The sequence below is a fragment of the Vanellus vanellus genome, assembly GCF_965231255.1.
Source record: "Vanellus vanellus genome assembly, chromosome: 1".
Lineage (NCBI taxonomy): Eukaryota > Metazoa > Chordata > Aves > Charadriiformes > Charadriidae > Vanellus > Vanellus vanellus.
This window is the reverse complement of record NC_138905.1, coordinates 207,205,349-207,221,289: the sequence shown is the minus strand read 5'-3', so window position 1 is coordinate 207,221,289 and position 15,941 is coordinate 207,205,349. Positions and strand designations below refer to the sequence as shown.

Below are 15,941 nucleotides of genomic sequence, written 5' to 3'. Positions count from 1 at the left end.
ATTATTACTATTTATTAGAACAGTGGCCAAGTAAGTGGTTGTGAGCAGAGGACTGGATTTACTTGGAGTAGGCAATTGGGTGTGACGAACACAGAAACCAATGGTATGTTTGTACACTTTCTGCCAAGGTCTAATCAACTGGAGTGAGAAGACCTTCTAGTCCAAGACATGAGACTTGGTATTAAAGGAATATATAGAATAATAACCCACAGGAATGGGAATGAAGCATATGTACATTAGAAAAGGAAAATAACCCAGGTGGTAGGGTGGAATATTGTGCCATTCAATATTTGGCACAATCTGCTGGAAAATAAAATAACCTTAGACTTTTTTAAAAAGAAATCACTTTGAAGAAGAATTGGAGAAAAAATATTTTTATATATTAAAAGTCTACAGTAGTCCTCAGGCTATAATTGAGAATGGATTAAGAACTCTCATTTTACAAGTGAGAAATACTCAGTATTGTCAAGACTGACGAGATTGCTTTTGCCTGAGATTAGCTTCCCAGGCACAGCCTGGAAATCACAAACTACTAATAATGGTAACAAGATCGTCGATAAATTTCTCTAGCTGTCTCTACGTTAACAAAGCACAGACTTGGTGAGCAGTTGATGATGTTTTAGGAGAGCTCCTTGAAGAAAATTACTGTATTTTTCACATGTGTAATTCATGGATTACCTGTTTAAGAAGGGAGAGAGGGGGCATTGGAAACTACATCAAATGCAGCTTATGTCCACCCACCTTTAATTTTGTGTATTTTATGTTAAAACTGACTTTCATTAAATAGTAATGACAACCTTTATGAATGAATTGATTCAAGTTGGCGCACAGTCAGAGGCGTAAAAATATATAGCTAATCTAGGTGTGTAACTTCAGAAGTGCAGTTCTTAGTTTTACTAAGAAATTGCTAGGGATATGAAGAGCTTTAACATTTACGTATGGGATAAATCACTGATACGATCAATCAGAAATTTCAAAATGCATGCCTCAAACAGGAGGAGTGAATGGAAACTTGTAGGGAAAGACTTTAAACTTTGCTGAAGGAAGTAAGCAAGGTAAAAGGGATACCAGGGACTAAATCAGAACTTAAAAGAAATGGGGGAAAAATGCAAGTCAGCAGAGCTAGACAGATATAACTTAGGGGTCAGATAGGCAGTGTTAACATGTTTTTTGTTTTGATCTTAAGAATAGATTTAGCAAAAGGATATTGAGGTGAACTAGAAAAAGTAATGTATGTAAAGATACAGATATTTATATCCATAAACACGTTTGCAGTGAAGTCTCTGTAATGCTGCGGTTGACTGGTGGAACTTTCATTATTATTGAGGCCAGTAAAAATTCTTGCTGTCTTCAGAAACTTAATTTCATCTAAATCTTGTAACTGGAAACAGTAAAAGTACCGATTACCTATAACGTCATATGTTTATGTATCTGAAAAGTGTATTCAAATGCCTAATGTGATCCTTCTTTCTCCCCTTCCCCCTGTTCTAGGAATTGGCTCTCCGTAGCCAGCTTCCATCAATGGAACAAGACGGTGGATCTCAAAATCCTGTGTCATCTCCTGGAATGTCTCAGGAACTGAGAACAATGACTACAAATAGTTCTGATCCCTTTCTTAACAGGTTTGTAGGAGTAGCTGCTAGAGGGGAAAAAAATTGATTTAAAATTCTGTTTAGTACATGTAATAGTTTATTTTGAACATCTGTCTGTGCCAAAAGCCACAGCTGTAAATGAATCTTTCCTTAAATGGCAAGTCTAGTAAAAGTTGAGGATTAAAAGCTGTCTCCTGTGGGAGGAAGTAGTCTGTTCAGACTTGTAGGAAGGTTTTTTATTCAAAGTCATAACATGTTTGCCTCTGCATAATCTGTTGACTAACAGTCATTTCAAATTACTGACTCAGAAGAATTTGTGAATAGCTTGCTATGAGATCAAATGAACTGTGAGGCACATTTAGGACTACACCTTGAGGTTCATTTCAAGGTTTCTCCATTCACCCCTTCCCTCCACATCAGGTATTTAATTTAGCATTATTTTTACTCTGTTAATGTTAGGTCTGCAAATAGGGGCATGTTTCATTTTAAATGCTGTATTATTTTGAAGTGGGTCTTTTAATTCAAGATTGAGAATTTTACAGTATAGACTAGTCTTTTTCATATAATTTTTTCCTTAATCCTTCTGAGTTGGAGTGTTTGCTTTGTTGGAAATACTGTTCTAATTACAGCTTGTGAATGCTTCATACTAACTGTTACAACTTTGGAGAAAATGCTGCAGCATGAGATAACTCATATCTGTATTTTTTCCTTAGCATGCTGGAGAGAAAAGATGAAAATGGTAGAACAGTCAGATCTCCAAGCCATATAAACTTTTAATCAATGGAGTAAAAATCTACCAACATTTCAGCAGTATCACGTAGTTGATCTTCAGTTGGAGTAGTTGATTTTGTAGTTCTTCATTGGACTATGTTTTGTCAGCATTCTAAACTGATACCAACTCAGTATCCCCTACCATAAAAGAGAAAAATTATGTATTCTATCAGAGTTAATCACTACTTTCCTGCATTACCTAGAAATGTTAACCTAACTTTAGGATGCTTACTGTAAGCTGTCATGAAGTATAACAACGTGCTCATCCTTCTCTTTAATGGTACATTATTATACTCATGGAAAACCCCATAAAATTCATCTTGATTCTTTCAATGTAAGTCTTAACTTCCATGAGTTTTGCCACCAATACAGTTTCAAACCTGGTTATAAGGCGAAAAGTTCACATCATGATAGAACTGGCATGATTTTGGAGTAGGGCAGGCTTAAATTTTAGATTAGAAGCCGTAATTTTAGATACTGAAAACTGTTAAAATCTTTTTAAATCTTTGCTGCAATTATATATCCCTTCCCATCTTCTTTTAAATGTCTTAATGTTGCTGATATCTCACATTTGGGTTCTTCATCCCTGAAGATGTACTGTCATTGTATGTAACTTTTCTGGTTATTGATATTCCATCACCTTAGCTTAAGTTTGTTTCATTTTCTGCCTTTTCCAGGAGACTTTTCTGTCATTTCATATACTCTGTCCTTACTGTAATTCTCAAAATCAGTGAAGTTCAGTGGAGATGGTGCAAGAACATACTCTTCATTTGCCAGTGAAATCTGTTGTGATTCATATAATTTAGGTTTACGTAAATAACATTTGTTGCTCTTTAGCTTTTTCTCCTGCTGCATGAAGTATTGTCTGTGTTACTGTTGTGTGTGCTACTGTGAGAGTGGGAGAAGAGTTTCTGTGTCAAGGTACACAGTGCTTTTAAATTGGTTTTCACCAATATATACAAAAAAAAAAAAAAAGGGTCTTGCATATGGAGAAGAATAGTGTTGTTTTGTTATTAAACTACCTAAGGAAGCAAGTGGTATTTCCAAGTTTTGGTTAAGCCCTTCGGGAAGACTTATCTCCTACACAGACAAATCTGATTAGAAAACTTCATATTTTTGGCTAGAGGGAAGGATAGTCCTCCGTGGAATTCATCCTGGGATTGGGTGTGAGCCTGAACTGTAGTGGCCCTGTCCCAAGGAATAAAAAGGACAAGAAACTTAAAACTGACCTGCTCTTCTATGAGAAGCCTCTGTAGATAGATGATGGCCTTCATGTGTTATAGTAACATACTAGCTTGAATTTCTGGATGTACAATTGCCATTGTACATTGAGCCCAGGTATATTTTGAAATTTATTCTTAAATGATGCAGAATCCTCACATCTTCAAAACCTGTTTTCTGACCTGAAAGAAATGCATCTTCAGGTTTCAAATATCCATGGCAGTGGACTGATGCTGTTTATCCATTGTGAGTTTACACATATGAATTATAAAATGATGGATCTTTACCTTTAATTAGAAACAGGAAAAAAGCCAGTAAGGGCAAATTAATGTTGTTTGTAAATTTTGTGGCAGGTTGATAATTAGCAAGGACTATTTACTGTAAAATGCATAAAGATACTACTTGCATCATTGCAAATATGCTTAACTGGGCTTTTTTTTTCTGGCCCTTCCTTACACAACACTTAACTGAAAATCTGTACCTGACTTGAGTGCAGAATATCTAAATCTGCATATTGGTCTGAGAATTGTCCCCTTCTAGGTAATTTTATGTACATCACTGCACTTAATTCTGTCATATGGGTAGGGAAAGGGATTTTAAAAAAGGACATTTGTGGATATGCATTGCTGTCTCTGAATTAGATACAGCAGTACAATAGTTCTGCCCTAAAGATCTCCTTGATGTCCCTTATGTTAAAGTTCAGACTTAGAGAAATGTTTCTTCTATCTTTATGGGATGTATATATATAAGGGATGCCATCCAGAGGGACCTGGACAGGCTGGACAGCTGGGCTCATGCAAACCTCATGGAAGTTCAGCAAGGCCAAGTGCAAGGCCCTGCACGTGGAGTGGAGAATGGATTGAGAGCAGCCCTGAGGAGAAGGACTTGGAGATATTGGTGGATGAGAAGCTCAACATGAGCTGGCAATGTGCACTCACAGCCCAGAAGGCCAACCTCATCCTGGGCTGCTTCAAAAGCAGTGTGGCCAGCAGGTCAAGGGAGAAGATTCTGCCCCTCTGCTCTGCTCTCGTGAGACCCCACTTGGAATACTGTGTCCAGCTCTGGAGCCCTCAACATGAGAAAGATATGGAGCTGTTGGAGTGAGTCCAGAGGAGGGCCACGAAGATGATCAGAGGGCTGCAGCACCTCTCCTATGAGGAAAGGCTGAGAGAGTTGGAGTTGTTCAGCCTGGAGAAGAGAACGCTTTGGGGAGACCTTGTAGCAGCCTTCCAGTATCTGAAGGGGGCCTACAAGAAAGATGGGGAGGGACTTTTTACAAAGGTGTGTAGTGATAGGACGAGGTGTAATGGCTTCAAACTGGAAGAAGGGAGATATAGAATAGATATTAGGAAGAAATTTTTCTCTTTGAGGGTGATGAGGCACTGGAACAAATTGCCCAGAGAAGTTGTGGATGCCCCATCCCTGGAGGCATTCAAGGCCAACTGACAGGGCTTTGAGCAACCTGGTCCAGTGGGAGTTGTCCCTGCCTATGGCAGGGGGGTTGGAACTCGATGATCTTCAAGGTCCTTTCCAACCTAAACCATTCTATGGTTATATTTAAGTTCCTGGCAAGACAGTCCTCCTAATTTGATGTACTAAAGTTGGATATCCAAAGTTTAGGTAGTTGAGTAATTTCCACTGCCTGTATAATCAGAACATCCAAAAAATCTTAGAAAATAATTGCTACATTGGAGCAAATGCACAGTAGTGGTTTTATTTATGTAGTCAGTCTTCTGCCTGCTGTCTTCAGTACTTGCTGTCATTGTGGTAGATTTTATTTTTTAAATGGGACATCCAGCAAGGCAGACTTCTGGTTTGCCACTCTGTTTATATACTTTTGTCTGTTAGATTTATATTGGTAGTGACGGTAATTCTCAGTTTAACTCCTAAATTGGGATTTCTTCTTCTGTATACACATATTTTAACAAGTATTAGTTGAAGAAGCATCCGCTCTATTTTGGGTAATGCAATTTAGTTGCATGTGGTAATTTTGGGTGGTGTGACTACTAAATGAAGAAATTCTTGTTGAAGAAAGAGGAAATGTGTATTACAGAGTGATTTGAAGAGAAAAAGCTGAACATTCCAAGTGTGAGAGCAGCAGCCAAAAAGCCTTCTCAACTGGAGTGATTTAGTTCAGCAAAGTCTCGGTTCTGTTTTTAGTATTTTGTGCCACAAAGTAAACCAGCATTTTTTTTCACAGAAGGTTTAAATAGCTTAATTATAAGGATTGTTATCAAATGTGTAGTGATATTATTTTTAAATCAATCTTTAAAAAAAAAAAGAAATACTTAAGACAACTATAAAGAAATGTTAGATTTATTTCGTGTATGGCAAAGATGTCTTTGTGAAATCTTATATATACACACATATATATCTATATTCATGGCTGATGGCATTCTACTTGCATCTGATGTTGAATAGCTGTTCAACAACCATCATCTGTTTGGTGCTTCATACTTGACAAAAAGGCATGCGCTATATATTTCATAAACACATTATGAGAAGGATCAGTATGTTTTCAAACACTAATTTGAACAGTATGTCAAATTGATCTTCATTTAGTCCTCAAGCTGGAAAATCAGTAAGGATTCTCAGTGAATGCTACCACAACCTGAAGAAATACAGATTTTGAAAATATTTTGTGAAGCTTGGATATTAGGAGATACAGCTGCTTATGCAGGCTACAGTTCCTGCCAGAAAACCTGCTCTTGCTTGGGCTCTTCTCTGTGGGTCACAGTTCCTGCCAGGAACCTGCTCCAGCATGGGCTCTCCGTGGACTGCAGCTTCCTTCAGGATGTGTTCACCTGCTGCAGCACGGGGTCCTCCACAGGCTGCAGGATGGATATCTGCTCCAGCATGGTTCTCCATGGGCTGCAGGAAAACAATCTGTGTCACTGTGATCTTCTCCACAGGCTGCAGGGGAATCTCTGCTCTGGTGCCTGGAGCACCTCCTCCACCTCCTTCTGCACTGACCTGGGGGTCTGCAGGGCTGTTTCTGTCACGTTTTCTCACTCCTCCTTCCTAGGAGCTGCACAGTGGTTTTTTTTACCCTTCCTTAAATACATTGTCAGAGACACCACCGCTGTCGATGATGGGCTCAGCTTTGGGCAGCAGCAGAACCATTTTGGAGCCAGCTGGAACCAGCTGTGTCTGACGTGGGGTCAGCTCCTGGTGTCTTCTCACAGAGGCATCCCTGCAGCCCCCCTGCTACAAAACCCTTGCTATGTAGACTGAATACACTTGCCTACCTCCTACCCCCACCTCATCCCAAAATTCCCACTACAGCTTTCTTGGTCTTGCTCGCTCCACTGGCATTAAGATGGCAGTCCAAAAATGAATGCATGTAAGGCCCTGTGCCATCACTGTTTTGTTAACTGTTCTGTCAACACGGCTGTTCTGAACGGGGTTTGTTTACAGAATGGCTTCTGTACCAGTATTTGATTTATATTAGGGTGATCTCTTGCCATGACATGTGTGACTGAATTAGTAGTAATGCAACAGTGGGAAGCAGTTGAAGAATGGCTAAAGGAGTTCCAACTATAGCTTCTATTTATAACAACAATGACCTAAAAATACACTTCAGTGGTTGATAAAACATGGGCACATTCGGAGTTAGACGTACTTTTTTTATCCTTATAGAAGTGTGAAAGGGTATGCCATTATCATCATCATCATCATGAACTATCTGTGATATGCTTCCAATGGCTTTTAGCTGTGTGTGGGTGTGAAGAGTTTAAAACTATGCAGAACAGAGGTAGGCAGTTTTTTTAAAGCTGTTCAAGTATGCTCTCATCAAGTTAAATTGAATCTAAATAATACGGTTTTAATTGGAAAAGGTCTGCATAAAATAAACCCCAGGTGTTTCACACAAAGGCTTCAGTTTTTGCTGAGAATAGAGCACTTCTCATGACAGCAGTGTTTTCAGAGCCCTTGAATTGGTTCAAAAACAAGCATGTATTTTAATTTCTTCAGTACTCTACCTTCATTTTTTGCTTCCTTTCTTCTGTTACAGTGGCACATATCACTCCAGAGATGAAAGCACAGATAGCGGACTCAGCATGAGCAGTTATAGTGTACCCAGAACCCCCGATGACTTCCTGAACAGTGTTGATGAGATGGATACAGGTCTGGTTTTGTGTACATCCTTAATGCATGTTTTCCAAATATACTTCTGTCCTTTTGCAATGAAAACAAGCAACTCTGAGGAACTGTGATACTTTTTGCATTGTTTTTCTACCGTCTTCTATTTCTGTAATAGAAATAGCATAGTTAAATTTGTGAAAAACGTACTTGTAATCAACTCTATTGGGAGGATGGGGGATTGCTAATAAATAACATCACTCCTGTTGTTATATGGAAGTAGAGTGTCCATTTGCTTTTTTAAGTAATATTGTTTGTTCAGAGCTAAGAGTAGTACCTCATCCAGTGTTGCTAATAGTGCTTCAAAACAGTAGCTGACCCAGTATTGTCTTTTTTCCTTTAAGTGTAAAAATGCAGACATGCTAAATGACATCAAAGTTCTGTAGAGATTTGGGTCAGTAGTAGGTGAAAAGGTCGATCAAAGGCATGTTCTTTGTACATCTGCATGCACTCAAGTCATCTTTGGTTATTGTGATGGATTTCTATGAATCATATAGCTTGTATGATGCAAGAGATACAGGATTAACCTTTAACCAGTTGTCCTGATAAATTGTGGGTTTGGTACTTCCTGTACGTTTAATATCCATCCTTCTTTGTGTTATAACTAGGTGACAGTATCAGCCAAAGTAACATGCCGTCCCATCAGAACCGTTTCCCAGACTACCTTGAAGCCATTCCAGGGACAAATGTGGACCTTGGGACACTGGAAGGAGATGGAATGAATATAGAAGGAGAAGAACTGATGCCAAGTCTGCAAGAGGCTTTGAGCTCTGACATCCTTAATGACATGGAATCTGTCTTGGCAGCCACCAAGCTAGATAAAGAGAGTTTTCTTACTTGGTTATAGGGGCCTCAGGGAGACTGAATTCTAAATCTGTGAAGGATCTAAGGAGAATAGGACATCTGTATCTGAAGTTCAGAACGAGCCAATGTGGCACACTTTGGCTTGTGTTCAGAAAAAGTAAAAGAACAAATATTCAACAAGATTCTTTTGGTTTGCTCTTCCTTGTCCATCGCTGCTGTTATATACTGTTGACTTTTTTCCACAGTTGACTCTGAAGAACAGACATCTTCTTGATCTTTCTCTATTGCTGTTGCAACTACTGTTCAAGGGGGGTGGGGAGAGATGATGAGCCTATTTGGATGACGAATGCCATTCCTTTTGTCCTAGTGTGCGCTTGCGTATCATTTTACCTAAGTACTCAGATTTGAGAGTTAATTTCTGCATGTCACTGCTTGTAGTTTGCTCAGCTAGTTGTCTCCTGCTGCCTGTGGCAAGTGGTAAAACATGACATACTGGGGTGACAAGCCAAAAATGATGTATCTGGTCAAAAGAAGTCAATACTGATTTGGAGATATGACTTAAAGGAGGGCTGAAGACTGTTTGGCATTAAGTGTTTCTACTAGTAGCTCTTTCATTAGTCACAAAGTGCTCTTGTTCATATTTTATGTTATAGTAAATCATGAGTCATTTTACATAGAAACATATATGAACTTTGTTGTCACATATTCTAGCCTAACTTTTGTTTGTCAAAAATAGTTTTGATTATTTTTGTTAGTTTGTTTAACTGTAGCTGTAGAACGGGAAGTAATTATAGGTGGTTGGTTTTTTTTTTAAATAGTGAAATCTAAGATTTTTTTTCTGATTTCACATAGTCTTATTTAAATCTGAATTGTCTGCTTTTTTTATACTTAAAACATGCCTATTGTAGCCTGATAAGCTAGTGAGTACATAAACCAGTATGTTTTGCCTGTAACTTTTTTATTTTTTTAAAGGCTAGCTTTGAATGTAATCATTAGCATTCATGACCAGTGGCTTATTTTTCATGTTTATTTGCAAGATTTTGAATTAGAATCTGATTGCAGCAATGTAAAAGTTAGAATCCTAAGTGTCGTATGTACAATCTTTAAATGCATTTTAAAGTAGCAGAAACCATTTTAAAATGACAGATGCATCTGATCTCTCTTCTGGTTTTCAGTTTTGATATCTAAGTGAGTTTAGATTTTAAAATCCTTAATGGGAAAAAACTATGAAAAGTTCCTTTTAAGTTAGCATGGAAAAAGTCTGAACTATTAATATCACTCGTAAGTTGCAATGAAAAGGCTAGAACACCAAAAAAAAAAAAAAATCCTCAAGAAAAACTCCTAAGTGTAATAGTTATCAAATTCTGTTTGGTGAAAAATAAGCCCTGGACACTATATGTAGAAGAATGTAAAGATATGTGTTAGATGGTGACATGAGCAGGTAATGAAGTGTATATTAGTAGTAGAGCTTAGCATGGGGTAGAGGTGAATATGAATTATCTTTATTTTAACAGGAAAAGATGTATCACTAAGTTGTCTGCAGGAGTTGACACAGTTTCCAAAGAGTATTTTTAAATGAACAAGATGAGCATGAATCAAACTTTCAGTATAAGCTATGAAGTTTTGTGGGGCTTTTTTTTCTGATGAAAAATAGTGTCACCAGTTAACACCTATATAATTAAGGGCCTGTCACCATTCTCAACATGAGCCTTTATTTTCAAGGGTGTATAACATGACTATAAAGATACTGTAAGCGTGAAACTTGGGTTTGAAAAAAATCTCAGCTAGCAGGGACTTCTCCTGGGGAGAGATTTTTGGGGGGTTTTTGTTTTGTGTTTTTTTTTTTAAAAGACATTGACTATTTTTAAAGTTAGGAGTGAATCAGCAAAACAAAACAACACCCAATGTTATTATTATCTTTTGGACTCTTGTGCTTCAGAAATAGTTCTGGTTTAGGATAATGTAATGAATGAAAGTTCTGAACCAAGTCTCATTTTAAAAACTGAAGCAGCAGAGGCAGAGATTTGAAATTTGCCACTATAAATGTACACTTACTACTTTACGTAAGGATATTAGTGTTTGAAATACATGAAATTTATTTGTGGCTTGTTATGGAATACAGGCAGGTTTTAAAATACAAATTTTCAAAACACATCCATAATGATAAATATATTCTGCTACATCAGTAATTCAGCCATTAATAGGCCACTTATATTGTGCAATGACACAGTAGCTCCTAAAGCAGTATATTGTGTCCAAGATAGGGATTTTAGTAGCATTTTTACAATTTCATTATGAATTCTTCTCTCTTCTTCCCTTCAGGAAACAAAAAAGACACTAAGCTGTTATAACTTGAATGGTCTGACATAAAAGCACAACAGCGAGGAAATTCAGAGTTTATTCCATTTCAGTTGTCTTCCACAGTTGTATCCAGGTATAACAGCACATACGATGCACTGAGTGCAAACTCCTGATACGCTGTACCTTGCTACAACAGGGATGAATACAGAACAAATTTTCTTTCCTTGCTTTTGTGTGTTTGTCACAGCTTTAATATTTGAATGTTTTCTTCTCGTTGTAGAAACACTAAATGGCTTATACTGTATTTGGGTAGCACTGCTTAGGGTAGATACTGACAAACTGGGAATCCTTGAACTGCTCTAACACTAATTCTGTTTTGTGATACTTATTTTAATTGATTTTAATACATTTCCGTTCTCTCATTTATTAGGAAACATACCATAGAGATGCTGTACTGTTGGCAATCAACATTAATTTGGATTTTTTTTTTTTTTACTTCTGCAAATGCATTGTTTGATGAAGTGGTTAAAATTGTTTGAAATGCAAAAGTGTTTTGCGTAGTATTTTATACTGATGTATATATTGAAACAGAAATCATTGTAATAATTGTAATAGCTTTTAGTTATAAATACACTACATGCAGACAGACGGGGCTGTACAGTACTGTGCTGTTCAACACCCGAGCAGGGCTACTGCTTGGAAACAGGTTGCAGTGTCAGCGAACCATATGGATCAAATACTGTACCATTCAGTGTTGGCGCTCACCAATGCAAAAGGAGGAGAGACGATTTCAACATGATTAACACTACATAGCTTTCACACATCCGGTAAATTAGTACTAAAGTGACCTTTTCACTTACAAGCATGTTTTTTGTTTTTTTTTTTTTTTTTTATACAAATTAACAGGTGTGCCTGTGTAAAATAATTTGTTTTCTGTATCTTGGAAAAAATACTCTCCACATTTAGAATGTTGTATGTTAGAGAACTCTTAAATGCACCCTTGTCAAAAATTATATATATTAGTTACCAATGTTACTTTTAGATATGAGCATGACTGTAAGTTAGGTACTTAAGTATGTTCTGTTACATTATTTTTCTTTATGTAATACTTTTTCAGTTGTTTTATTTGGTATAAATATATACTTTGTGCTTAAACATCTTTGTTTGTTTTTAACGTTCAGTAGTATGTAAAGATACTGATTTCCTTCAGTAAGATGGATGCATTGAATTGTTGGAATTCCTGTTGTGGTATGTCTGTTCTCGTCCCCCTTGTCACAGCTTTTGTAGTCATAAACTCCAGTCCTGCAAACATTATGTACAAGCTCACCTAAGAGACAAAGGAGTCCCAGTGAAGACTTAACATTAACATATACGTCTCTGTGTGTTTGCAGTAATGCAGAGACAGTGACTCTACTGAGCCTTATACAGTCTGTGCAAAACAATAATTGAATATGGCACTACGGTGAGAGCTGGTAACAGAGCACCTGCTATCTACTATGAGAAAGCATCCACTTTTTGCAGATATGCTTGCAATGTTCAGGATCTTCCCACGTAGAAGATACATTTTTGGCTAACTCTAAGTTTATACATTAATTTGTGTTAGACTATCAATAAAGACACACTATTCTCATTTCCAAGTTTTGAGTTATGAATTGTGAAATGTGTAATGACATACCTTGAAAGTGTCTGAAGACTTTAGTTTAAAAAAATCTTGACAGGATTCATTAATTTTGACCTTCTGTAAAATCCAAATTCTGAAAGGTGGTGTTTGTTTTTTTTTTTTAATGTAATGCAATTAGTGATGGCATTTCAGTTGTTACTGTTGAGGCACTGAAATGCCTCAACGCCGTGACATTCAGTGCAGTTGTGTGTTCTCTTAGTTAAAGGTCCAGGGCTAGATGCTTCTATATCAGTGTCTTTTACTTGTGATTGCAGAGGTGGGTTTACTCACTCAGATCCTTTAAATTTAAACTTAACATCACACCTCGCACCTGGGAGCAGAAAGCCAGTGCCAGGGCATGACAAGGAACCAATTTTACTTGCTGATATCACTCTCTCCCATTTATAAGGCGGTGATGTATTGCACTAGTAGAAGTATGAGTGACCTTCTGAGGCAGCTCTGAATAGACTGTGTTACAGCAAAGCAGGATGTCTGGTCCAGGTGTTCCAGGCTCACTTGGCGATTCTTTTTGAAGTATTTTCAACACTTAGTTAAAAATAAGAAGTATTGGTTTCAGTAAGCCAGAAATAGTATGCTTCCAAGGAAGCTCTGAGTCTTCCTCGTACTAATGTGCAAGTTATCAGGAAAAAAAAAAAGTTTTTCATCTAGGTTCATTAACAAATTATTTGAGATGAGGCTATGCTCTGTCTAGCACCTCCTGTTTTGGAGGTTCATTCCGAGATAAAGTGGGGCCATCGATTTTAATTTACAGCATCAGCATCCATAGTGTATGTGTTCCTGTTGCAGAGTAAAGGTGGTGTTCTTGCCTCTTGTTGTCACCACTTCTTATTGCTAACAATACTTATTTGCACCCTCTATATTTAGATGTCATCAAAGTAGGAAGACATCTGTACAGCATGACAAATCTTGGCTGACACAAAATGGTAAAATCAACACTAACTGAGGAACCAAATTGTCTTTAGAATATAGGGTAGAACTTTGTACCATCTACCCTATCTGGTACTTAATGTCTCTTAAACAAAAAAGCCAGTGTTTTTCTCTAAAGGAAAAAAAAAAAAAGAGGAAGCGTGTTGAATAAGAAACATATAAATGCCGATACATCTGACAAAGCTGCCTAGTGGTTTGTCAGTTTTGTTTCCTAGTGGGAAACTCATGATTCTTATTTTCCTGACATTAGAGGTTGTAACACTGAATGCTGCAGATGTAGGCTGTTACTGACTGGTATTATTTTCTCTATATGGGAATGAAGTTGGTCACTCTGATAATAGTATTTTTTATATGAAACTGGCTTGTATTAGATCATGAGAAGCAAAGTAATTTTATTGGATTTTCCCGGTTTTTTTAATAGCATGTGATTATTTTTTTTTTAAAGTGGCAGGAGAGGGACAGGAAGTCAGGAGCAGCCCAGGAGGCTTTTTCTTCAATGTTATGCAGCAACAAAACAGAGCTCCATAAAAATGATATGTTGGATACCACCTGAAATGCCCTTCCTCCTTCTCCCTTATATGTTATTTCTGAGCTACTCTAGTGTGTTTTAAATTATTTATTGTATTTACAGTCTGTGAGTATTGCTTGCCTAACACCTGCAGACAGACTGTAGTGCTAGGTGCTGTTGCCAGCTCCAAAGGAGAACGGCTTTCCTCCTCTCCAGAATTGAGCTGTCCTCCTGTTTGAAGTCTGTAGTATAATGCAGAAATCACAGCCTGACTCCAAACGTGCAACACAACCACGGTTGCAGGATGGCCATTGGCAAGCATGATTTTTTGAACGATGGTGGATTACTGTTCTGGTTTGACTTCTGGAGACTGGAGTAGCTCAGCTTTCCCATTTTGTTGCTTTGATTTCTGCAGCCAGCTGTCATAGCGGCGGCACGGAGTTCTCCCTGCGCCGGTGCCACCGTGCCTGCTGGAGGACTCCTAACCAGAACTTCAACCCGATGTTAACAGTGGGGTTTTTTTATAAAAAAAAAATGCTGATAGTTTTATTCAGTCTTTCACTCATAGTTTCATTGTTAGGCATGCAAATACAATTGTCTCAGCTCTCTTGACTGACAAGTGACCCTTGTTAGACTTCACCAAGCGATACAATCCTTTCATACCCAGCATCTGTTGTTGAAGAGTGCGACCCAGAGGCCTCGGAGAGGTTCAGCTCTAAATCTGGACTTTCAAAGTCTACAATTAGAACAATATACTGGTTGTGTGGGCGTATGACAAAATCCCAGGCCCACACTTCTAAGAAATTGCATGATTTAGGTGGTGACATCTCACAGTAAATGGCAGTAACTGAGGTGCCTTCTGGTTAGACCAGTGGCCTTCAGACTGTGGTCTGCGGACTGCAGCAGGCTGTGGATGTCCATGCAGACCAAGAAGTTGCTAGCAAAAGCAAAGCCGGTGTGGCAGCCTACACTTGGTGTACAGGAGAGATCCAGACTGCTGCTGAGAAGGGTTCCAGTGCCTGCAAAAGGTGACGACTGCTGGACTTGTTAAAGCTCTGCTGCTGCTGCAGCCTGTGCCTGCCCACACCTTCATCCCTGCCCCCAGATGATCCTAATGACTGCTTTAAAGCCCTGGCTTTTAAATTTCTACACACCAGTACGTAAAACTGGTTTCTACAAACCAGTACGTAAAACTCCTTCATTTCTTAATTTTAGTTTTTCACTTAAGACATGACTCTCCTTTTAAAGATCCTGAAAGGCTCCTGTAAACAGCCTTTGAGGATCTTTCTCGAATGCAGGATTAAAATGCAGGATTAAAATAGCCGCCTGAGCACGCCGTCTGAGTAATGTTCAGGGAAAGCAGAGCTTACAACAAGAAATACCCCAGAGTTTTCCCTAAAAGCGTGTTTATTGTTAGACACTGAAACATGTACCTGGTGCCAGTTCAGAATAGCAAGAGAGACGAAGGTCATTCCTCTCAGCATTCTCGGCATTCTTACTGAAGCAGCAAGGAGTTTCACCCCCAGGCGTTTAACTCAGTCCTTTGAGGCACTTGAATTAAATTTGGGAGTCTTTATTATGGATACAGATTCCTCTAAGAATTATCTGAATGTGATACGCATCGACAGATCACTGAGAAACAGAAATTCCTCTTTGCATCTTACTGGCGTGAATGCTAGAAAACCTGTCAGGGCAAACAGTAGTATCGGTGTACGGGTTTGTTACCCGTGTGCTCACCCTGGCTTGGAAAATCAGCTGGTTTTACATGAAAATCCATGGTTGCAGTAAGGCTGAGGTTCCTTGCAACTGTGATCTCTGCCGGTGAAGCTTACTGTTGTGATACCTGGATTTTGCTTTATGGTCACCTTTAAATTAAAGTAGTGAAGTCTGATGAGGCCCCTGAAAACGGGCTGGAAGGTCCGTACAGCTGCAGGAGGCCACAGTTTCTCAGCTGCTTCTAGAAATGTCTCGCTCCTAGCGAAGTGAAGACATCTGG

At 38.4% G+C, this 15,941-nt stretch overlaps 1 protein-coding gene across 8 annotated transcripts in view; it reads left to right on the top strand.

The window, feature by feature from the left end:
- YAP1 (Yes1 associated transcriptional regulator) overlaps window positions 1-12,038 on the top strand; it is a 96,828-nt gene extending 84,790 nt beyond the window's left edge. For all 8 annotated transcript variants that reach the window (XM_082494884.1, XM_082494887.1, XM_082494888.1 and 5 more), the window contains 3 exons: window positions 1,492-1,622; window positions 7,597-7,709; window positions 8,333-12,038. In XM_082494884.1, the coding sequence (XP_082351010.1) occupies window positions 1,492-1,622; window positions 7,597-7,709; window positions 8,333-8,571 (483 nt within the window). In that variant the 3' untranslated portion in view covers window positions 8,572-12,038. The remainder of the gene's footprint in view (window positions 1-1,491; window positions 1,623-7,596; window positions 7,710-8,332) is intronic.
- The last annotated feature ends 3,903 nt before the right edge of the window (window positions 12,039-15,941 follow it).